Here is a 24,916-nt window from a genome sequence, read left to right as displayed (position 1 = left end):
GCCCTCCCACGGGTTGGGGTTTTGTCCAGTTTTCCTCGTTCAAACTTTGCTCTTCTCATCGCCACCATGGATGCCGAAACCCCTTCGGGCACAGTGTCTATACCTCCGCCTTGAGACTCTCTCTACGAGCATGCGTGTTCCTTATGGTGGGACCCTTTGGATCTGGGTCATTACCCACTTTCTGGCCTTTGTCCCCCCCCCCCCCCCACACACACACAGACATCCTCTTTCCTGGGTTTTCCAAGAAATATCTTCCTGAGCCCTTGCTGAGGAATAGCTGAATTTCCTTTCTTGTTTGTGTTTTTCTTTTCCGTTCTTGTTTTTGTTTCTTCTAGCGAGGATACATCCTTATTGGTTGGAGAGTTGAGTTGAGCAAGTTTTTGGTTTCTTCAGGTGAGTCCAATAAAGGGACAGGGCCCAGAGGTTTGGGGTATGGAAGGAATCGATGACAGTGACTATACCGTTTGTCCCAATTCAGTAAATGCCAGGTGTCCTGCATTCTTTCAGAAGTGAATTTTACATCCCAAGAAGAAAACCCTAAGTAAATAGAGCTCAGCCTGATGATAGGCATTTTTTTTTTTTTTTGAAATGAAAGAGAGCACGCCCGATTGAATGCTCCAACACCTGTTACTATCCTAACTATTGGAAATAGCTCCTAGGCCCGGTCCCGTGCTGGACAATGTCCCTGAAGGACCCTGCGATCACCGCACAGCCAAGTTCACCACTCTAGTTGAAATCCGAATCTTCAGCATACCCACGGGCTCCCAGGACATCGTGTGCCCAAGGTGCCTCAGCCCCCGCGCCTGAGGGGGAGAAGTGCCCTTGCCTCGTGGTCCTGGAGGATGGCTCAGACACCCACCGCAGGTTTGGGGACCAGTCCCTTTTCACAGAGGTGGTAAGGGATGGAGACCGGACTGCCCCTTCCTGACTGGAACCAAATGTCTCCTCCTGGGCTTTGGTCTTGTTGAGTGCCGCCCGCCCCCGCCCGGCACCCCGTGGCCGGGTACCCCAGGCACAATTTTGACCTGAGGCTATTTATTGTGTGAGAGAGCTCAAGGGCTTCCGTCCTATGCCTGTTGGCCTCCCTGCGGTCTCCGCGTGCCCTTTCCTGTCTCAGTCTCCACGGCGCGGTCCTGTCTGATGCCCTTCAGTCTCTCGTGGGACCCTCGGCCTCTCTCGCCCTACGTGGGTGTCAGGTGTGCTAGCATTTACTTACACCGTTTCAATCCTTCAATCACTTCACACACCTTAGGAAGCAAATGAAACCTCGCCCTTAGCAAAAATAGCCCCGAGTCACGATTCCTTGGGCCCCGCTCATTGGAGGGGGGCTCTGGAGCCATAGGGATGCTGGTGGCCTCCTGCTCGCTCATCCCTTGCGAGCTGGCAGAGCTGCCGATCTGCTTGGTCTCACTCTGCCCTGGTTTCCTCGTCTGTAAGAGGAGAGCAACAATCTCGGCAGTGTGCTCCCGGAGTGACTGAGATGACACACGGGAACTATGGCTGATGGCCCTGCCCTGCCCTCCCCCATCTGGACTGCAGCCTGTCTTCTGTTTCTTTACTCACAGGCGCCGTGAGAGCAGAGAGCCGCTGGTTCGTCACCAGAGGTCGGCAACGAGGGCAGATCGTGATCTTGTGACCCAAGGTCTCTAGCCTTACCTGTCCCATGGGGCTCTGTTTCGGTTTCTTGTTTTTTTTTTTGTTTTGTTTTGTTTTATTTTTCTTAAGGAATCTGTCTACCCAGTGTGGGGCTGGGCCCCCTGGCTCCAAGATCAAGAGCCACGGGCTCCCCCACCTGAGCCAGCCAGGCTTCCCCCACCGGGTCCCTTGGTACCTACACGGGCTTCAGGCAGTAAACCTGTGTTGGCCACTGGGTTTCCAGGGCCCTCTGCCAGGCAGTGGGGGGAAGGAGTCCGGTGAGACCCAGCCAACCTGGCACCCTGGTTCTCCCAGCGCACGGGAGAGACAGAAGCTGGAAGTGATGGAGTCCCAGCACCACTAACGGGCTCTGTGACCCAGATAAATCAGTTGACCTGTTTAGGCCTCCCAGGCCCCCTCTGAGAGATGGGGATCAGGATGGCCCCTGCTCTCCCGAGGGGAGCTGTGGCTCCTACTCGAGGTGATGCAGGTAAGGCCGAGGGGGAAGGCTCAGTCCGCTGGAGCCCACGCTGGAGTGAAGGGGCGAGGACTGAGTGGGGTCAGGCTGGACGCGGGCCCTCCCTGTGGTCAAAGGAGCCAGACAGGGTGTCTCAGCCCTGCTCCGGAGCGGAGCGATCGGACCTGTGCTTGCTTGTGCTGGTGACCTCCCTGGAGTGCTCCCCGTGCACTGCAGCCTGGCTCGTGGGCCTTTCTGCTGTCCCTTGAGGAGGGCTGGGCGCTGGGTGCCAGGGGTGGTAGAAGCATCGCGGGTTTTTCCTTTTCGCCTTAACCAAGACAATGCAGGCTGAGAGAGGTTCGGTGACTTTGGCAAGGTGGAGGGGGCCCAGGAGCCAAACCTCTGCAGCGACTGGTCCTAGCAGCCCCTGGTCCAAGCCGATTTGGCTTCTGGGGAGTTGTGGGGCTTCCCTTCCACCTCAGAGGCCGTCAGAGGCCGGTCTGTGGCAAGCAGGCTGTGCCTTGAGCTTCAGGGCAAGGGGGTAGTGTGAGCGGCCCCAGCATGGAGGAGAGGAGATGTCTGAACTTGTCTCGGGGCACCTGGACATGGCCGGTGGGCTCTGGAGTGTGAGCTGGAGAGGAAGCTAGGGAATAGTCTGTATTAGGGGCCAAAAGGTTGCAGCATCAGGTGGGGGCCGAGTTCGAGGAGGGCGTTGGAATGTGTACCTTTGGGATGATGGAAGCTGACAGTGGTCGGGCATGGGGGCGCCCTCATGAAAGCGCGGTTGTAGGATGAGTTTCCGGGGCAGGGGGAGCCTCCGCTGGCCCCCGGCTCCGTTCATTGCAGTTAGTGGGGGTGGGGATCAAGGTCCGGAGCCAGAGCCCTTACTTGGAGGCCACCGGTGTCCACCAGGTACATCGGGAGGCCCCTGGAATTGGAGTGGAAAATTCCGTGTGTCGTGGCATTGCAGTCATGTGTACCTTTCATCAGTTAGAGGGGGGGCAGTGCCCCTAACCACCCCCTCCCACCTCAGGAAACATCCAAGGAAAGACCAGGGACTTGAGTAGCGTTATTGGCTGTGGACTTGGGGCACACGCTTCTGGTTCAGGCACAGCCTCGTTCGTCTTCTTTCCTCTTCTCTCTCTGCTCACTGCATGGCAAGGCTGACTGTCCCCTTGCCTCCATTTCCCCAATGGGAAATAGGGCAGCGATCCCTGTCACTACCACTGCCACTGGAATAATGAGAATCCTCCCACGGACTTCTTATGAAGCAGAATGACGTATGGCAAGATGGCTGCCTTGTCTCTCTCCTTCCTCCCTCTCTCTCTTTCAGCCCCCCCCTTTCCTCCCTCATCACTTCTTCCCTTCTTTCTTCCTTCCTTCCCTGTGCCTTCTCCCTCCCTTTCCCTACCTCCTTCCTTCTTCTGTCTCCCACTCCCTCCTCTTCCTCCGTCCGTCTTCGTCTCCTTTCCCTCCCTGCCTTTCCGCCCTCCTCCCTCCCTCCTCCTCACCCTTTCTTCTGCCTCTTCCCTTCCTTCCTCTGTTCCTTTTTTCTTCCCTATCATGTGTGTTTGTGCACATGTGCATTTAAGTGTATCAGTCTGTGTCTTCGTACCATGAATCTTCAAAGACATAAGCACATCATCGAAAAAAAGACAATACATGATTTGAATTCACATATCATCTAGAACAAGGGAAATGCCATACCTAAGTAACAAAGCAATATGTGGGAGTTCAGTAAAGGTAGAATTTCTATTCAGTACAATTCTGGAAACATAATCTAAAGAGGTAGACTTTAAGATTACTCTTGAAGCATGGATAGAAGGTCTAATGGCCTTCCTCGCATAAACTCTTCCTCCTCAATAACAAAAGTAACATATCATGGAGTGCCTGGCTGGCTCAGTCAGTAGAACCTGGGGCTCTTTTTTTTTTTTTTTTTTTTTTTAAGGATTTTATTTATTTATTTAGAGAGCAAGAGGAAGAGATTGAGCACAAGCAGGGGGAGCTGGAGAGGGGGAAGGAGAAGAAGCAGTCTCCTTGCTGAGCAGGATCCCAGGATTCTGGGATCGTGACCTGAGCCAAAGGCAGAGGCTTAACAGCCTGAGCCACCCAGGTGCCCCAGAGAGGGAAAGAATCTTAACCAGACTGTGCTCTGAGCAGGGCACCCCATGGGCAGATCCCACCTTCCCAGATCAGGATCTGAGCCTGAATCAACAGTCAGCTAATTAACTGACTTAGCCACAGGGGTGCCCCATCATAATCTAATTCTAAATAAAAAGTTAAAATAATAATAATAATAATGAAATAAACCTACTAATTACTATCTATTCCCATGTGAAAGGTGCCTTCCTGTACCAGGAGGTTAAAAAGTCCTGAGACTCAGGGCGCCTGGGTGGCTCAGGTCATGGTCTTGGGGTCCTGGGATCGAGCCCCACATCAGGCTCTCTGCTCCTTCCTAGGAGCTTGAGATCATGACCTGAGCCACCCAGGTGTCCCTCATTACTTTTTCTACGAGTTTTGTTTTTTTCTTTTAAGATTCCACATGTATATGAGATCATACAGTATTCGACCAAAGAAAATATTAGTGGAGCCCTCCGTCTACTTTGCAAACATGGTAAGAGTTGTTTTATGAAACCAGTATTGGAAATAGGCAACTAGCGTCAGCCTATACCTTAGTTGGCCTGCTTTGTGCTTTGGCTGTATTGATGCAGATTCGACCTGCAGTAGACCTGGGTCTCCCCAAAATGAGCTCCAAGACACTGGCTTCTTTAGCCAACATTCTCATGCAGCAGAAGGAGCAAATGCTAAGGTGGGAAGGGGAAATGAGGCAACAGACAGGGAGAGGCTTCTGCCAAGGCACTCCATTGAGGTCGTCTGGGTCAGCATGAGGCCTGCTGTCTGTTGGGCCACCCTGCACACCAGAACATCCCTGTCACCAAAGTCAGTGGGGACCAGGGTAAAACCTTGTCTGGGGAGAATTCCCTCTTCCAACACCAACTGTGAGGGATCCCGCCAGTTGTCTCAGTTCGGCCCCCAGTAAGTGGAGCTAACTCCCCATTCCATGGAGCCAGGCAGCCCCCTTTCCACTTGGCACCTGGATGAGGTCCTCAAGGACAGCCTGGGCCTGCGTGTGCGTGCGCACCCGCATTGGGAGGGAATGGCCAGGCCCTCCTCGGCACTGCCATTTCACCTTCTGTGCCTTTAGCATTGTGCGGGTGGTTACCGACAAAACAGACCGGAGCTTGTCCTCCTCACTGTCGGGGTCATTGTGCTGCCTTCCCCTGGAGCACACCGGTCCTCCTCCTCCGCAGATCTTCTCTGATTTGTCTCTCCCAGAGGTCGAAGCTTCTGCATTTCCAGGCAGTGTCCTTGCTGGGTAGTCTGCCCGGAGAGAAGCGACCAAGGGCCAAGCCCAGTGCTCCTGGTGGTTTGAAGCATCTGTTTAGGAGGACAGCCGCCTCCCTCCTGGGAGGGACAGGAATGTCAACCTCAAGTGACACTAGCCAGTTTGACCCAAGGGCTGGGGACTCCATGGCCTTCTGGGACAAGGCTAGAATGACGTCTTCCCCAGTGGATTCCAGTGTGCCAGCAGCAGAGACAAGCCTGCTGTTTACTGAGGTGACGGCTCCAGGAGCGCTTGGGTTATGGCCTCAGCCGCCATCTCCGCCTTCGTGGCTCCTTTACCTGCCACGGGGGCCCACAGGCAAAAGGACGTGCTCTTGACTCAAAGTACTATAGTGGAGGAAAAAGAACTTTCCCTTCACCCTTCTAGGTTGGGCTGTGCAGGGGAGCAATATTTACCCCCCTCCATGTGTCTCCTTGGTACGTAGATTCGTTTTGGTAATTTTTAAAAAAAATTTATTTATTGGGACGCCTGGGTGGCTCAGTTGTTAAGTGTCTGCCTTCAGCTCAGGTCATGATCCCAGGGTCCTGGGATCAAGCCCCGCATCAGTCTCCCTGCTCAGCGAGGGGGCCTGCTTCCGTCTCTCCTGCTCCCATGGCTTGTGTTCCCTCCCTGTGTGTGTGTGTGTTAAATAAATAAAATCTTTTAAAAAAGATTTTATTTATTTATTTGAGAGGGAGAGAGAGAGCACAAGCAGGGAGCTGGGGGGCAGAGGGAGAGGGAGAAGCAAGCTCCTGGCTGAGCAGGGAACGGGACATGGGGCTCTTTCCCAGGACCCTGAGATCACGACCCCAGCCAAAGGCAGCCTTAACTAACTGAGCCACCTAAGCACCCCTTGGTAATTATTTTTAAGAAATAGAAAACTCAGATTTTTTTTGGCCTCCCCTCTCATTGCCCAAAAGAATTTATTTTTTAAAGATTTTATTTTAAATAATCTCTAGTCCCAGGGTGGGGCTCGAACTCACAACGCTGACATCTAGAGTCGCACCCTCCACTGACAACCTACCGAGCACCCCTAACTGCCTGAAAGAATTTAGATTGAGCACTTGTTCCAGAAAGAGAGCTATCAGCACAGGTAGGGACAGTATCATATAAACTCGGCGAGGTTGTCCCTCTGGCAACCACCGGTGTGTGTTTCTGTTTCTGTTTTTGGTTTGTTTGTCTTCTACTGCCCACCAGGCGCCTGGGATGTCGGCCGGCTATGCTAGGGAGTCATGCTGAGTGCCGGGAAGCTGGTCCTCAGGATCTGGAAAGGTCTGAGAATGAGGACGCTATAAACCTAAGCCAGCAGCCCCAATCCCAGAGCACAGCTGATGGCTCCTGGTGTCACAGATTCCAGAGAAACTGAGTAACTACCAAATCCTATCTTTATGTGGAGGGAGAAAGGTGGTGATGTTTGGTGAGCAAGAGGGCACACCAGGACTCCATGCCTTAAGTGAGGGGTGGCTGCGTGCTCGGACAGAGGGTGAAACCTTGATTGGAGAGCCCTTTGAAGGAGAGCGCTATGCGCAAAGGTGGGGTGAGTGCTGAAGTTTTCAACCTGGGTGAGCGCTGCTCCTTTCTGGGTGGCTCCGGGCCCATGGCAGGACATGGCTGCTTAGAGGCCGGACCTCAGTGGGATGAACTCCGGACGCTCTCTCTCATGGGTCACCCACTGTTCTGCGCTTGTGTTCCGTCCTCTGTCATAGGAAGAGAAGGGACTAGGATGCCGGCACAAGTCCCTTTCGGAACAGTGATGACGGTGATTTCTTCCTTTAACCCAGGTGTCTCCCCAGAAGACACAGAGGTACTTTGTTTGGAAGAGCAGCACGAGATGGTGAGGCTGGTTCTCTGTTGTTGCTAACCTTTTCCTACAGGGCCTGTGAACATTTGTCGCACTTGCCCCATGCAAGTGAGCTTGTGTGAGAGTCACACAAAGGAAAATGAGTACCAGTTTGCCGAGAGGAGGTGGCTGCAGCAAGGACTGGCTCTCTCTGGGACACCATGCTGCCTTGGCTTAATGGGAGCAGCCAGAAGGCTCAGAAGAATCCCCAAACAAAAGTAACGGCACGCAGAATTCCTAGGACCACATTCCTAGGACCAGGGGTGTGTTACCATAGCAGCTGACTTCCAAGGGGTCCACTCAAGGTTTTTTTTTTTTTTTTTAAGAATTTTTTTTTTAAGGTGAACTTTTTTTTTTTAATATTTTGTTTATTTATTTGACAGAGAGAGATCACAAGTAGACAGAAAGGCAAGCAGAGAGAGAGGGGGAAGCAGGCTCCCCGCTGAGCAGAGAGCCCGATGCGGGACTCGATCTCAGGACACTGAGATCACGACCTGAGCCGAAGGCAGTGGCCCAACCCACTGAGCCACCCAGGTGCCCCTCCACTCAAGGTTTTGAGAACTCCAGTCCCCATCCTGGGCTACAGCAAGTCATATGAGACCAAGTTCGCCTTACCTACCAGGAAAGGCTGTGAAGGACTCTTTTCGCTCCATTATTCCACGTCCAGGACTCCAGCCCTTCCTAGAGATGTCACATCGTCACCAATAACTACATGCTAGGTCAGTTTATGCATGGGGTACTCAGAGCAAGCCCAGTGATAAGCACAGCGCCCCACGATCAGAACTCTGGCAAATGTATTTCTGTTCTTGTGAAGACAACTCGGAACAGATTCCATTCCTCTGTTTTGTATACAGTTATAGTAATATTATTTTTGTTTAAAAAGTCTTTTCTCATATCTGTTTGGAAGGACCACTTTTTTTTTTTTTTTTAATCAAGAGTCACAGGCTCTACCAACTGAGCCAGCCCGGTGTCCCTGAGAGACCACCTCTTGTGCTGAATTTTTTTTGTTGTTGTTTTAAGTAATCTTTATGCCCAACATGGGGCTTGAACTCAGGACCCAGAGAGGAAGAGTTGCATGCTCTACTGACTGAGTCAGTCAGGCACCCCCACACTCTTGTATTGAGGTATAAAGAATTGTTTCTGGTCCCTTCCTTTGCCCCTGGCCCTTTGTTGCTAAGTACTTACAGTTAAAATAGTTGTCTGGAATTTTGATCGTCAGGGACTTCCAAGTGAAATCTCCAATGTTCTGATCATAGTTGTTTAAATCAAGATCTAGGTTACATAAATCTAATTTTAGTCAAAAAACATTTCCCCCCAAATAGTTCATGCCTTCTTCCTACTTAATTTGACCATTAGCTTTACCATTTGAAAGTTAGCTGGCATGTGTTGTTTATTATGGAAAACTCTAGAAAGCAGGACTACATCGAGAACTATTAGATTACTGTAAAATGCTGAATCTGCTGAACTCCTTAAAGATTGTACTTACAAATTTTCAGCAAAAACCAACACCTATAGGAGCACCTGACTGGCTCAGTCGGTAGGGCATGCAACTCTTGATCTTGGGGTTGTAAGTTTGAACCCTTTGTTGGGTGTAGAGATTACTTAAAAAAAAAAAAGGCTTTAAAAAAACTAACATCTACAAAGACAACCCATTTCAAGTTGATGAAGTTATTGGTTGCTAGTTTCTTTTTCCTTTTTTAAGAAAAAAGATTTTATTTTTGGGGTGCTTGGGTGGCTAAGCCCGTTACACATCTGCCTTCAGCTCAGGTCACGATCCCAGGGTCCTGGGATCCAGCCCCATGTCGCTCCCTCTCTCTCTGCCTGCAGCTCCCTCTGCTTGTGCTCTCTCTTTCTCTCTCTCTGTCAAAGGAATAAATAAAATCTTTAAAAATATATTTTACTTTTAAGTGATCTCTATACCCAACATGGGCTCAAACTTACAACTCTGAGATCAAGACTTGAATGCTCCACCAACTGAGCCAGCCACGCGCCCCACTGGTAACCGGTTTCTAAAGATTTTTTTTTTTAATAAATCAAAGGTATTTCCTTATATTACAATAACTAATTCCTGAGCTATGCTTTCAGGATGTTTGAAATGTTCATTAAGAGAAATTTTCTTGGAGCTCCTGGGTGGCTCAGTCAGTTAAGCATCTGCCTTCAGCTCGGGTGGTGATCCTGGGGTCCTGGGATTGAGGCCCATGTGGGCTCCATGCCCAGTGGATAGTCTGTTTCTCCCTCTCCCTCACTCATGGTCTTGCTTTAGCTTGCTTTCTCTCTCAAGTACATAAATAAAACCTTAAAAAAAAAAGGGAATAACCTTCAGGGCATTCATTAATTTGGGGAATTAATGAAGACCTTTCTTTATAAACCTAGACTAAGTGTAAATTTTTATCTGCAGCCCAACTCTGTGTATTTCTTATGCTTCAAGCCACCACTCTGCCTTAATACATCTGGGATCTGAAAGGAAAGACAAGTTTAAAATACGTGTGACAAAAATGCCATGCACGTACAGGAAAGGTATCCTTTCTCGTCGTTGTTTGTTTCTTCCTGACAGCCTGCGCTTCAAAAAAGAATGTTCTTTGCTAGCGTGTGTCAGACTGGATGTGAGGGTTAACTGAGGGATTTGTGCTGAATGTTCTCCAGCTTTCAGTCTCAGGGTGGGAAAGCTGCATATGGTTTTTCCGGCTGTGACTAGAGCAGAGAAGGGATCAGGACCGGGTTTGATGGTACCTGGAGCATACTGGTACAGACCCCATAGTTCTGAAGGTGCTTAAAGCATTGAGAAACTCGATATTTAAAAAAGAAAGACGGGGCACCTGGGTGGCTCAGTGGGTTAAAGCCTCTGCCTTCAGCCCAGGTCATGATCTCGGGGTCCTGGGAACAAGCCCCGCGTTGGGCTCTCTGCTCAGCAGGGAACCTGCTTTCTCTCCTTCTCTCGCCACCTGACTCTCTGCCTACTTGTGATCTCTCTCTGTCAAATAAATAAATAAAATCTTTTAAAAAAATAAAAAAGAGGGACGCCTGGGTGGCTCAGTTGGTTAAGCAGCTGCCTTCGGCTCAGGTCATGATCCCAGCGTCCTGGGATCGAGTCCCACATCGGGCTCCTTGCTCCACGGGGAGCCTGCTTCTCCCTCTGACTCTGCCTTCCACTCTGTCTGCCTGTGCTCGCTTTCGCTCGCGCTCTATCTCTGACAAATAAATAAATAAAATCTTTAAAAAAAATAAAAAATAAAAAAATAAAAAAATAAAAAAGAAAGATATGGGGCACCTGGGTGACTCAGTGGGTTAAAGCCTCTGCCTTCAGCTCAGGTCATGATCCCAGGGTCCTGGGATCGAGCCCCGCATCGGGCTCTCTGCTCAGCGTGGAGCCTGCTTCCCTTTCTCTCTCTCTGCCTGCCTCTTTGTCTACTTGTGATCTCTGTTTGTCAAATAAATAAATAAAATCTTAAAAAAAAATAAAAAAGAAAGACAGTGGTCAATGATGAAGTTCTAGAACCTAGTTGAGGTTCGATGGGGTGAGGTCCAGAGCCGAAGGCTAAGAAAGAATTCTTAAGACATCTCTGGTGCAAAAAGGTGGTTTATTAAAGTCCCCACCATGGGGACAGGATCCATGGGCAGGAGAGATGCTGCCCCGCTATCCTGAGGAGTGGCTGATTATATATATACACAGGAGTTGGGTAGGTGAAGACAAAGGGGGTGTTAAGAAGGGCTGTCACGGTAAAGAAGACTGTCAGGATATTGGAGGTCTGGTTAGTGTCAAGCCAAGGCCATTTTTCCCTCTAATGGCACTCACATGAAGACAATTGGGAGTTTCCTGGTAGAATGTCACATGTTTATCAAACATCCTTGTTAGTGAGAGTTAGGTTTAGAAGAAATTTAACTTTATTTACATTTCCTTTTACCTCAGCCTCCTTCAGTTTTTATGGAGGGGAGGGCAACATTAGGGCTTGAGGAACTGAGTTATTTGCCTCTGGAAATTGGGCTATTGATAAGACAGCTTCTTTGTTGTAAATCACTGGGACATTTGTAGACCAAGGGAGACTCTTGTCTTGCAGGATTGTGATCTCTGCAAGTTAACTATTTGTTTTTCTTTTAGGGCAGCCAGGGGTGCCTGAGGAATGTCACACATATTACCGAGGGGAGCAGGAAGACAGGGGGTGCAAGGTGCCAGCTTTTGCTTTGTCCTCAGCCAGCCTTCTGCTCCCTCATCAATCAACACTAGGAAATGATTTTTGGTTTCAAGATCATCTGGTGAGAATGGCAATGGGCATGTCTGCACAGGAACATTCTTGAATTTCCCTCACTCCCAGCAAGGCCTGGGGTCTCTGGGTAACAGTAACATCCCCTTTGTAGAAGCCTGACATTGCAGCCACTTCTCTGACATCTGTCACTCACGAGTGAGAAAGATAGGAAGAAGGAATAAAACATTCGTGGCCACCGTGGCCAAGAGCATATGCTTTCCCAAGAAAACAGAGCCTTCCACACTGGGAACATACAAGCACTGTGAAACTGGTCTCTGATCAACTACCATGAGGGGAAACTCTGATGTGACCAGGACACCTGGTCTGTAGTTTCTGCAATCACTTCACATGACCGTGGCGGCCACAATTGATTGCTTTCCACATAGAACTCCATGAAACAAGCCTCGCATTGCTACAGATTCCTCAAAAACAAAGGTGGAACTGAGAAAAAAGTAATCCTTTTAAAAAAAAAAAAGTGGGCCTGTGCTCGCTTCAGTGGCATATACATTAAAATTGGAACAATACTGAGACGGTGAGCACGGCCCCTGCATAAGGTGCAAATTCGTGAAGCATTCTGTATTTTAAAAAAAAGAAAAAAAAAAAGTAGGCCTGGCTTCTTCACTTCACCAACCTTTCCTTGTTTTTCTCTATACTGACATTTGCACACAGAGAAGCCAGCAGGAACATAACAAAGGTATGCCTGCTTCTTCTCAATGAGTGATTATTCTAGAACACTGCTCAGGAGACGTCTCCTTACTCTTGCTTTGAGCAGCAGTAAACCAACTGGTACCCTTTCAGTGTTTAACAACAGGAATGTGTTCCTCTCAAGGATGTGGAAGGTGACAAAATACTTTTTGTCAAATCCTCCAGCTTCTGAGCTGGAGAAAGATCGATAAAATGCTGTCCTGGGCTGGTGTGGTGGGGAAGGGGGTGGTGGGGATGGAAGAAAAGGGAGAAGAGCCTCTTTCTGGCCTTGATGGAATCTCTTCTCATTTTTCTGCTGAAGCAACAGAACCCGTGTGCCAGAATGGCTTCTATTCCCCAGTCTCCTCCACAAAAAGGGAGGGTCGTGAACAGAATTTGAAACCTACTGGTTCGGTGTTTGGCAGCCATCTTCCCCTGAATCCCTGGGAGGAGCTTCTTAAGAGGTTTCCCCAGAGTCAGCCCGAACATGTCAACATGAGTGGAGCTAGTATCCGGAAATGACACTGTCCTCTCCCTAGGGACTCACCCCACCCCATCTTGCACATATCTGTGGTCCCAAAGGGTCAACGTGGGGATAAACGTGGGCCGAGGGATAGAAGAGAATATATGGGTCAGGGCAAGCTCATCATGGGTCCTTGGTGAGCTTCTGTGACGTGCAGATTCCGGGATGTAGCCTTGTGAGAGGAAACCTTTGTGGAGGCCAAGAAAAACAAGGCTGTACCCACCTCGAGTCTAGCCCTGACATAAGTCAGCCATCTTGACAAAGCCAAAGCTGGCACCTTGCACCCCCTCTCCACCCGCTCCCCTCCCCTCAGTAGTATGTGTGAACAAATTGTTAACTTGCAGAGATCACGATCCTGCAAGACAGGAGTCTCCCTCGGTTTACAAATGTCCCAGTGTTAAATCTCACTAGCAAGGACACTTGATAGGAGGAATGTGACATTCCACCAGGAAACTCCCAGCTGTCTTTCTGTTAGTGCCTCATTAGAGGGAAAAGCGGCCTTGGCTTGATAATAACTAGGCCTCCAATATCCGGACAGTCTTCTTTACCCTGATAGCCCTTCTGAATATCCCCTTTGTCCTCACCCACCTCCGAGTCCACCCCTACTCTGCCTTTAAAAACTCTGACTGTAATCTGGTTCGGGGTCCAAGTCCCTACTCTGCTGTGTCGGGTATACTTGGGCCCAAGCTTAAGCTTGCTGAATAAACCCTCGTGTGATTACATCAGTGTTGGCTCCTTAGTGGTCTCTCAGACGTGAAAACTCGGGCATAACACCTTGTCGTTCTGTTTCAATGGCATTTCCTTATCGATTTACGTACAGACCCTACTTGCCCCCATTTGGTTCATAAAGACAAATGCATGCAGAACTTGCCTCTTTATTGATAATGCAACTATAAGGGAGATAGGGTAGTAGGGTGTCAGTGACACAAGAAGAACCTATCTCCAATTTGGCTTCTGAACGAGGGTGGCATTCTAGGACCCATCCAGCATGAAGATGAAAAGGTGGTCCAGGTTAGCCGGTGGTGCATTTCTGAGCATTGAAGCTCTCTCATCTCTCCTACACTTGGCTCTTCTGTTCTTAAACCACACCTGCAATCAGAGGGGAAAAGGGATTGGTTTAACATACTGGACACTTAATGTCATTATAGAAAAAACCTTACATGCAACTGTACATGTCATGGAGATTTTACACGTCACACCAAGGGAAGCTATTTACTTAGGAAAGTTAACACAAGACACCCTCCCTTTAGCTCATCCTTAGTGAGCACCAGCTATGTGCCAAGTTCTGGAATAGGCTTACTGCTTTATCTCTCTCCTCTCAATTTTAATATTCAAATGGTTTTTTTCAGGTATTGGACGCAGGTCTAGCTTATGACCTGGTCTAGCCCTGGGTCCTTGTTGTTGACCCAACACTTGGTAATAGGGTAAAAAAAGGTCTGTATCCTGACAGCAGATCCTCAGCCATCCAGTTACCTCCTCTCCCCTCCTCACTACAGAGAGAGTTTTGGGGTGTTTTGGGGTTCAACATAAGCATTGTAAATAGTGGCCCTATTGAAAGTTATATTGGCAAGAACGGTTCCTATTTGAAAGGCTTATCTGCAGCACAAAGTCAATTACTAATAGAAGGAAAAGCATTGGTTTTTTAGACAGATTTCCTTCAAGGATGTCTGAAACCTCTTGACAGTTACAAAGTAGTCTGGCAAAGAAAGGCACTAGTGTTGGGGTCCCATGGAGTTTGTGGCATGTCTAGCTGGGACACGAGAGTTGCTGAAACCATGAACACTGCCTTGAATTTAGCCTGTAGTGTTAAAGAAAGTGTAGACCAACTTGAGCGAAATTAACTAAAATGCTCACCGATCTCTGGCCACCCAGGAGTTGAGGGGAAAGAGGCAGACCACTGTGGCCACTGTTAGTTCCGCATACTCCAGCCTGGCCCACTCTACAAACCTTCCTGGGCTCAGGGCCAGGTCAGCTTGCTCTACTCTGGCTACAGTTCCGGGATCCTGGACTGGAAGCACTGCTGTCTGGTGGGCAGCTTATCCTAGGTAAGGATATTCAACCAGGAGTTCCCAATCCCACCACTCATACTTTTTTTTTTTAAAGACTTTATTTATTTGACAGACAGACATCTCAAGTAGGCAGAGAGGCAGGCAGAGAGAGAGAGGAGGAAATAGGCTCTCCATGGAGCAGAGAGCCCGACGTGAGGCTCAATCCCAGGACCCTGGGATCATGACCTGAGCCAAAGGCAGAGGCTTTAACCCACTGAGCCACCCAGGTGCCCCCCACCCCTTATTAGGCAAGAAGGTGGAACACGCATTTTAGGAGGACAGTTGACAACAATGTGCATAAGGGGTCATAAAATGGTTCCTTCCTACATATCTGCCAACTATTTTTGCAAACAAACACACAAACAAAACTGTCAGACTTCACTGTCTTCTCAGTGTCCTAGTTGATGGGGTTAACATTGTATTTAAATCCTTTCAGAAGTTCCTTGCCTGAGGCCTCATGTTTGCTCTCCTACTTTAAGATTGGTGGTATTTGGGGAGGCCTGGGTGGCTCAGTCGGTTAAGTGTCTGCTTTCGGCTCAGGTGATGATCCCAGGGTCCTGGGATGGAGTCCCTCATCAGGTTCCCTCCTCAGCAAGGAGCTTGCTTCTCCCTCTGCCTACTGCTCCCCCTGCTTGTGGCTCTCTCCATCTCTCTTCGACAAATAAATAAATAAAATCTTTAAAAAAAAAAATTGGTGGTATTTCTGTGGCAGAAATACACAATTTCAACAAGACCAGTGTAATAGAGCTTGTTTTGGGGGGATCCAAGTGTACCAGTGGTCAGATCGCCATATACATAAAATAAAGCCCCATAGCTAGCTGTACTCTCAATGTTGGTTTCACAAAAACAGTTCTATTTGCAAGACAAAGGAGGAAAACCATGTATTAAGTTTCTTGGGGGAAATTCATGCTCTAAGGTTTGGAAATTCATGGGAACACTATACAAATACATGGGAAATACATGGGAACATCAGTTTTTTCCCTGATTTGTTTCAGAATGCCATGGAGAGAGCGCACATAAACCCAAGAAGAAAAAGCTAGTTCACCAAACCTTACATTTTCCGTTTCCTCTGCACATGCATAGTCAGCTGAAAAAGTCTTCCCAACCTCCTCCCAACTTTTCCAATCTGAGCCAGGCCTGGGACCCCAGTCTCTGGGATTGGGATGTCATTACTCAATGGTCAGCTTTGTGGGGCTGATTTTCAGATACTCCTACCACCAGATCAGCAACTCCTTCTCTTTTAAAAAAAAAAAAAATTTAAGTTTATTTATTTATTTTTTAGTAATCTCTACACATAACGTGGGGCTCAAACCCACAACCCTGAGATCAAGAGTCACATACTTACTCCTCCAACCGAGCTAGCCAACGCCCTTCCAGCTCCTCACATGCACTCTGCAGCTAAGCCAACACTCCCATCCTCATTTCCTTTCCTTTCTGTTTTGGGCAAATACCACTTTGAAATAACTCAAATGGGTTTGGGGGTTTGTTTGATTTTTTGGTCACCTTTTTATCCCATGACCTACAAATTAGTCAACACAGCCTGAGGGAATAAAAGTATTTAAAAATAACATTATTTTTTAAAAGATAACATAATGAATCTACCCCGAAATAAGGCCCACCCAAACCCCAAACAAATTCCACAAAACTCAGCTTTTCAAAATAGTATCGCCAAAATGAAAAAAAAAAAATCCTTGAAGTTTAGAAGTCCTCAAGAGAATATCTCTTACACATTTAGCAGATGCGTAACACTGAATTTGTGTCGTGTCTGTAAGGTCTATTTTGGATATATGTAAGTCTTTTCTAACCTTTTGCCCTTCTTAGGTCAATTACTATGCATTCAATATTGGTTTTTTGGCTTGTTTCTCTCATTCTTTAGACAAATTTCCAAAGCTTGCAAACTCTGCCCCCCCCCCCAGTCTCACACATAACGTGTATTCACATTCTAGCCACGCTTTCAGGTTGGTACATCGAAGTATTCCAGAAAATTAAAATGTAGAGCTGCCACTCTACAACACTTTACCAAACACTTAAAAACAATGGTAGGAGGCCCAGGTACTTGGACTTTGAAGCTGTCTCCCCCGATCAGTCTCAGCACCACTAAACAGACATTAGTTACTTATACAATGTGTTCTGAGGATACCTTTCTCCCTCACCCCAATGTTTATAAATTCACCCAGTTAGCTAAGAGTTTATGTTTGCCTTTAATTTAGTACAAGTGAACCCTCTCATAACTGGCTCCTCTCTGCATTAATTTGAACACTTCCACAGTCAGCCTGAGCCCCAGTATGACTCCACACAGAAGTACTCTCTGAAGGGTATCTGTTTGAAGGAGTTGAACTCTATCAAATATAGACATATACATGTATATATGCACTATAGAGACACAAGGATATACCATCTATATGTTTGCAAATTGCACACACGCACACATGTATATGTATTTAATTTTGCATAATGAATAGGAGAAGCAATTCATTTCTTCTTTTCCTTTGAGAAATCATGTTCCCTGGGGCGCCTGGGTGGCTTAGTAGGTTAAACATCTGCCTTCAGCTCAGGTCATGATCCCAGGGTCTTGGGATCGAGCCCTGCATCGGGCTCCCTGCTCACTGGGGAGCCTGCTTCTCCCTCTCCCTTTCCCTCTCCCCTTCCCTCTCCCCCTGCTTGTGTTCCCTCTCTCACTGTGTCTCTCTCTATCAAATAAATAAATAAAACCTTTTTTAAAAAAAGGAAATCATGTTCTCTCTGGTAATGGCAAATATCCATAAGCTGGAGTTCACATATCCCATTTTCTACCCACAAAGACTCCTAAAGTCAACTTACTTGCCAGTGTTAAAAAAAGATAACTGAAATGCACCAACTTGAGAATGTCTAGGACAAGAGTGTCTGAGTCTTTTTTTAAAAAAGATTTTATTTATTTATTTGCCAGACAGAGATCACAAGTAGGCTGAGAGGCAGGCAGAGAGAGAGGAAGAAGCAGGCTCCCTGGTAAGCAGAGAGCCCGATGCAGGGCTTGATCCCAGGACCCTGGCAGAGGCTTTAACCCACTGAGCCACCCAGGTGCCCCTAGAGTATCTGAGTCTTAAAGCCGGGATTAAAATGGCTGCCCCACCATCCAGGTTTACTGACCTGCACTCGGGTTTCAGTCACACCCATGTGTCTTGCAAGTTCCCGTCTGAGGAGAGAAAACCACACGTTTAGTGTTTGGAGTTGTGGATAAAATAAAATGTATGAGATACATATTATGCTTGCTTTAAAATGTGTACCCTCTCCCTCAAGACCCTCCCCAAGCAAACTTTTGTTATTTCCAGCTCCAGGCTTGCTTTATAGACGGTTTCCCCTCAAAATTTGAGGTGGCATCAAAAACTTGGACGTCAAGATAAATAATTTTAATGCACTATTTAAAAAAAATAAGAATCGATGCAAAAAATCTATGGTGAACAAATTATCACAATTTTTTTTCTATTATTTTTAAAGTAGGCTCTATACCCAACATGGAGCTTGTACTCGCTACCTTGAAATCAAGAGTTGTGTGCTCTACTGGACTTAGCCACCCAGGTGCCCCTCCCTCTAAATTTTATTTATTTCCTTTTTAAATAAGCTCTATGCCCTATGTGGGGCTCAAACTCATGACCTCGAGATCAGGAGTCACACGGTCTTCCAACTGAGCCAGCCAGGCACCCCCCCCCCTCAAGACTTTATTTTACTATGTTTTAAAAATATTTTATTTATTTATTTGACAGAGAGAGCACAAGCAGGGGGAACAGCAGGAAGAAGAAACAGACTCCCGTCTGAGCAGGAATCCTGATGTAGGACTCGATCCCAGGAACCTAAGATCATGACCCAAGCTGAAGGCAGAGGATTAACTCACTAAGCCACCCAGGAGCCCTGTCCTCAAGATTTTAAATGAAAGCATCCAACACTGCAGTTGCAGGAGACTACCTTATTCTCCTTACCCTATTCCAATAAAATCTTATTTACAAAAAACCACCAATACAGATAATAAAAGGAAAAAATGTATAAATTAGAGTACATCAAAATTTAGAACTTCTGGGGCACCTGGATGGCTCAGTGGGCTAAGTGTCTACCTTCGGCTCAGGTCATGATCCCAGGGTCCTGGGATGGAGTCCCACATCAGGCTCCGTGTTCAGCGGGGAGCCTGCTTCTCCTTCTCCCTCTGCCCCTCTCCCTGCTTATGTTTGCCCTCTCTCTCTCTCTGTCAAATAAATAAATAAAATCTTTTTAAAAAGACAAATACTGCCTAATCCCACTTGTATGAGGTGCTTAGAGTAATCAAAATCATAGACAGAAAGTAAAATGGTGGTTACCAGGATTACCAGATTACCAGGAACAGGGGAGGGAGTGCACTCAATCAATTCCACCTGCTGAGACACCCAGGCACCTTGAGTATACAAGTCTTGATCTCGGGGCTGTGGGTTCAAGCCCCACGTTGGGTATAGAGATTAGTTAAAAATAAAATCTTAAAAAAAGATGAAAATAACAAGTGTTGGGGCGCCTGGGTGGCTCAGTCAGTTTAGCATCCAACTCTTGATTTGGGCTCAGGTTATGATCTCAGGGTCCTAAGATCAAGCCCTGCATCGTGCTCCTGGTGAGTGTGGAGCCTGCTTAAGGTTCTCTGTCTCCCTCTGCCCCTCCCACTGCTTACACACACACTCTCTCTCTCACTGAAAAGAAAATAAAAAGAAAATAACAAATGCTAACAAGAATATGAAGAAATTGAAATCCTTGCGCATTGCTAGTAGGAATATAAAATGGTGCAGCCACTATAGAACACAGCAGAGCAGCTGCTCAAGAAATTAAAAACAGGATTACCATATGATCTAGCAATTCATTTCTGGGTATATACCCAAAATAATAGAAAATAGTGACGCCAACTGTTAATTGCGCACCCATGTTCATAACAGCATTACTCATGATAGCCGAAAGGTAGAAGCAACTCAAGTGCCCATTAATACATGAACAGATAAATAAAATATGGTATTTACAAACAACAGAATATTACTCAGCCCTAAAAGGGAAGAAAAGTCTGAGACATGCTACATCGTGGACAAACCCTAAGGACATCACACTAGGTGAAATACAGCAGTCATAAAATGAAAAGCACTGTATAATTCCACTTAAAGGAAGCACCTACAATAGTCAAATTCATCAAAACACAAAGTAAAAAGGTGATTGCCAGGGGCTGGGGGAGACAGGGGAATAGTGTGTTCCCTGTGTATTCTTTTAGTTTTGCAAGGTGAAAAGAGTTCTGGGGGTGCCTGGGTGGCTCAATCATTAAGTGTCTGCCTTCGGCTCAGGTCATGATCCCAGGGTCCTGGGATTAAGCCCCACATCAGTCTCCCTGCTCCACAGGAAACTTGTTTCTCCCTCTCCCACTCCCCCTGCTTGTGCTCCTTCTCTCACTATCCCTCTCTGTCAAATAAATAAATACAAATCTTTTTTTAATAAATAAATAAAAATGATTACAAAAAGAGTTTTGGAGGTTAGTTGTACAAAAATATAAATGTAATTACTACTACTGAACTGTACACTTAAAAATGGTTAAGATAATAAATTTTATCTTTATGTATATTTTACCACAATTTATTGTTTTTTAAAGTTTGTTAAATTTTTTTTTTAATATCTCAACACCCAAGTGAGGCTCAAACTCAGGACCCCAGAGATCAAGAGCTGCACCATCCTCCGATTGAGCCAGTCAGGAGTCCCTATTTTGCCACAAGTTTTTAAAGAAGATTTTATTTATTTATTTGACAAGAGCAAGAGAGGAAGAAAGAGCACTAGCAGAGGGAGCAGCAGGCAGAGGGAGAGGGAGAAGCAAACACCCGACGAAGCCAGGAGCCGGATCCTGGGTCCATCCCACGATCCCGGGATCATGACCAAAGCCGAAAGTACACACTTAACCGACGGAGCCAGCCAGGCGCCCCGAGTCTTTTTTTTTTCTTTTCTTTTCTTTAAGTTTATTTAAGTACTCTGTACTCCCATTTTTAGTATATGTGCTGCCGAAGCGAGCACAAGTACTCTGTACCCCTAATGTGGGGCTCCTACTCACAAGCATTGGAGTCAAGAGTCGTGGGCTCTCTCAACTGAGCCAGGCAGTTGCCCTACCACAATTTAAAAAACAAAACCAGGGGTCCTGGGATCGAGCCCCACATTGGGCTCTCTGCTCAGCGGGGAGCCTACTACCCCCCCACCCCAACTTGTAATCGCTATCAAATAAATAAAATCTTTAAACCAGAAGCGCCTGGGTGGCTCAGTTAAGCATCTGCCTTCTGCTCAAGTCTGAGCCCAGGGTCCTGAGGTCCAGTTCTACATCAGATTCCCCACTCCGCGGGAAGCTTGCTTTTTCCTCTCCGCCCCTCCCCCCCACCACTCGTGTTCCCTCTCTCGCTGTCTCTCTCTGTCAAATAAGGAACCAAAATCTTTTTAAAAAATTAAAAAGCAAAACCAAAGACCACCCACCACATTTTCCAGACTTGTTTCACGTAATTACCATATAAAAGTATTTCCCTGGATGCACTGAAGGCATTCTCCTTCCCTCAGCCCTTTACCTTTGTTTTAAGAGGGAAAGGAGGAGGCTGAGGGGTAGGGATAGGAGCAGGAAACAAAGATTTCTGGAAATAAGCCCGAGGTCCCTGGAAAGCCAGATACCTCCCGGGGCAAGCTTCTCACCTTGCGACCACATCTGGGTATTGGGTGTTCTGGAAAACGCTTTCCAGCTCCTGAACCTGCATCGCCGTGAACTTATTGCGCTGGACTCCTCGCCTGCTCCGGGGCTGCGGAGCCTCAGCAGCCGCTGCTTGTGGTAGCTCTTCGGGCTGCTGCTGCCCCAGCTCCTGGACGCCACCGCTGACCTCGTGGTTCCCTTCACCCTCACAGCTCACGATCTCTTCATGGTTGATATTTCCTTCATTGTGGATGTCGCTTTCAAGGTTGACGTTGCCTTGAAAGTTGATGTTGCCTTCAGAGTTGAGGTCGCCTTGAAAGTTGAGATCGCCTTGAAAGTTGGGGTCGCCTGGAAAGTTGAGGTCGCCTTGAAAGTTGGGATCCCCTTGAAAGTTGAGGTCGCCTTGAAAATTGAGGTCGCCTGGAAAGTTGAGGTCGCCTTGAAAATTGAAGTCGCCTGGAAAGTTGAGGTCGCCTGGAAAGTTGAGGTCGCCTGGAAAGTTGAGGTCGCCTGGAAAATTGAGGTCGCCTGGAAAGTTGAGGTCGCCTGGAAAGTTGAGGTCGCCTGGAAAATTGAGGTCGCCTGGAAAGTTGAGGTCGCTTTCAAAGTTGAGATCGCCTCCGTAGTTGACGCCACCTTCGTGGTTGATGTTGCCCACAAAGCCTGGATTTCCTTCAGGAATGTGGCCTCTTTCGGCTTCTGGTGCTGTGCCCTGCACAGATTCCAATTCATACATTCCCAGCCAGTAGCTGGGGTCGTAGTAGTCACCGGGGTCATAGTAGCTGCCTCTGGGCAGAGGCTCCATGACCGCGGTGAGCTGGAAGCCCAGCGCTTCCCCAAACCCTCTGGTGGTTGAGAACAGAGCTGCAGAGTTGCTGGTCCTCTTTTGGCGCCTCCTGGGATTCTTCAGGGTTTGGGGCAGGTTCAATGCCCGCGCACCCCCCCTTAAAGGATTGCTATTGGCTTTCCCTTTCCCGCCAATTGCGGTGGGTGGGACTTACTTAGGCACACAAGTGGTCGGGGCGTGGCCAAAATGTATGCACTATGGGAAAGATGGGTGTTGGTAGGGGGCTGGGGTGTGTGGAGAATGGGGGCTCTAATTTACAGCTCAGTTTACCAGTCCCCGACTTGACCAGAGTGTCGGCTCTGAGGAAGGGGCTGTACTGGATGATGCAAACTGATCTGGGGGCAATGGATGGGGGGGGGGATTTGGGGGGGAAAGGGGGGGCTTCACACTACCTACGGGAATGCTGGTAGAAAAGTTTGGAAAAGTCTCGTGGTCGAACCCTCTCTCTTTGGCAGCCTGCACACACCACAGGTTAGAGGTTAAGCTAAAATGATTAACTGAGTTTGGGCAAGGACACGGAAAGCAGAGCCTGCCATGTTCCGGGGGCGCCCGGAGTGGGATCTCGGGGCGGGGTTTGTGAAGCATTCTGGGTAAGATGCGCTTCACAAGAAATCTAATATGCCCCTTGAAAAAGTTCAAGTACTCCAGATTTTTGGTGATGAATTCACATTAGAGTGCAAGTGTAGACCCCGCCCTCCCCGCCAGTGCTTAATGCACCCAAAAAACCTAGTACATTTTACTAGCTTTGGATACCACAATGCGGGGGGTGCATCTTCACTAGTGTTCCATGTCAGTCTGTGGTAGCAGGTCCCCAGCGCAAATTCTGCCGGTTCCTGGGCTGGGCTCCTCATCAACCCTGGTGATTTTCCACCTTTCCCCGCTGCTGGTCCCTCTTTCCTCGCCCCCCCCCGCCCGTCCTCTCCACCCCCATTCTTAAAAATATTAACCTGGGGGCGCCTAGGTCGCTCAGTGGGTTAAGCCCCTGCCTTCGGCTTAGGTCATGATCTCAGAGTCCTGGGATCGAGCTCCGCATCGGGCTCTCTGCTCAGCAGGGAGCCTGCTTCCCCTTCTCTCTCTCTGCCTACTTGTGATCTCTGTCAAATAAATAAATAAAATCTTTAAAAAATATATATCAACCTGATCTCTTGCTCGGCATTTTTTTTTTCTCCCCACCGTGTCCTTCAGTGTTATCTAACCTCCCGTCACTCATGTACCCCGGCTGAGTGTTGCTCTAACTCCATACCAATCATGCTAGTATTTACTTTAAAATTTTCAAGCTAAATTTAATTTGCTCTTTATTTTTATTTTAAAATTCAAATAGAGTCCTATCCTAAGCAAAGGTAGCTGGGAAACTGGGGCGCCTGGCTCGGGCTCTTGATTAAGTGTCTGACTCTCTCATTCTCCCTCTCTCAATCTCTCTCCTTTTTTTTTTTTTTAAAGATTTTATTTATTTGTTAGAAAGAGAGCGAGCGCGCACACAAATCAGGGCAGCAGCAGGCAGAGGGCAGGCAGAGGGAGAAGAAGACTCCCGGCAGAGCAGGCAGCCCCATGCGAGACTGGATCCCAGGACTCTGGGATCATGACTGGAGCAGAGGGCAAACGCTTCACCGATTGAGTCACCCACGCGTCCCTAAGTGTCCAACTCTTGATCTCAGCTCAGGTCTTGATCTCAGAGCCGTGAGTTTAAGCCCCGTGTTGAGCTCTATGCTGAGCATGGAGCCTACTTTAAAAATAAAAATAAAAATAAAAATAAAAAAGATGTAGCCAGGAATCATGGTCTGATGTGACAGGCTTCTGAGAGCAAAAGCTCTGGTGCCAGACCATAGAGTTCTACATCCTGGTTTTGCTCACCACCTGCTATCTGGCTAATTTGGGGAGCTGCTTATTCTTACTTTGCTTTGGTTTAATCGTCTTAAAAATGGGTATAACAATTGTAACTACCGATTGTAATGGGTTACGGTGAGGATTCCTCAAGGTGACAATAACAAAACTTCACAAATGACCATTCACTGAGTGGCCTCACATTTCTACTTCAGCCCTTTTCATCTCTTTTTTTCCATATGAGCCCAAGAGGGGAGAGAGAGAGAGATTGAGATCGTGCCATGTGTGGGATGAAAAGAGGACATTTTCTTGTGAAAATAAAACCTGTATCATGTCTTTTTGCACATGTATGTGCTTCAGTCCATAAGCCTAAGCTGGCTGCTTCATGTTCATGTTCATTTCACTCAACAGATAGATTCTCTTTCTAGACTTAATGCATTTTCTTCCTAGAATCCAGAAAATAATAATGCAATAATAGTTGCTGTGTATTAAATGCCTATTCTAGGCCCAACAGAGAAATAAGCACTATAAAAGTTACAGTCACTGGCACGACAGTGTCTAATTTACATTTTTACTATGAGATTGTTCTGGCTTCCTGGGGTAGAATGGTCAGAGGAGGGAAAATGGGAAAGCAAGGAGACAGAAAAGTAATGCAACATTGCACTTTCAGATAAGAGTGGTGAGGTTTAAGGCCTGCGGGAAAAGTGAAAATTTTGGGGAATGTGTTTTTGAAGGGGAGTTAAGAGAATTTGC

At 47.5% G+C, this 24,916-nt stretch overlaps 1 protein-coding gene, 1 long non-coding RNA gene and 1 pseudogene across 2 annotated transcripts; 2 read left to right on the top strand and 1 right to left on the bottom strand.

The window, feature by feature from the left end:
- The first annotated feature begins 232 nt into the window (after positions 1–232).
- On the top strand, positions 233–4,985 carry LOC131821441 (uncharacterized). Its single transcript, XR_009349907.1, has 4 exons — positions 233–393; positions 653–864; positions 1,566–1,642; positions 4,628–4,985. It is a non-coding gene; the product is annotated as an uncharacterized LOC131821441 (long non-coding RNA).
- A 7,056-nt stretch (positions 4,986–12,041) lies between these two features.
- Positions 12,042–12,142, top strand: LOC131822367 (U6 spliceosomal RNA; annotated as a pseudogene).
- Positions 12,143–13,624: 1,482 nt separating this feature from the next.
- LOC131821650 (collagen alpha-1(XXVII) chain B-like) lies at positions 13,625–23,205 on the bottom strand. Its single transcript, XM_059157895.1, has 3 exons — positions 21,501–23,205; positions 17,940–17,985; positions 13,625–13,854 (listed from the first exon to the last, which is right to left on the bottom strand). Exons 1-3 carry the CDS (start codon positions 22,298–22,300, stop codon positions 13,738–13,740), a joined length of 963 nt encoding a protein of 320 aa, XP_059013878.1. The 5' UTR covers positions 22,301–23,205; the 3' UTR covers positions 13,625–13,737.
- Between the last annotated feature and the right edge of the window lie 1,711 nt (positions 23,206–24,916).

The sequence above is a fragment of the Mustela lutreola genome, chromosome X, assembly GCF_030435805.1.
Source record: "Mustela lutreola isolate mMusLut2 chromosome X, mMusLut2.pri, whole genome shotgun sequence".
NCBI lineage: Eukaryota > Metazoa > Chordata > Mammalia > Carnivora > Mustelidae > Mustela > Mustela lutreola.
This window is presented reverse-complemented; position numbering and strand designations above follow the sequence as displayed.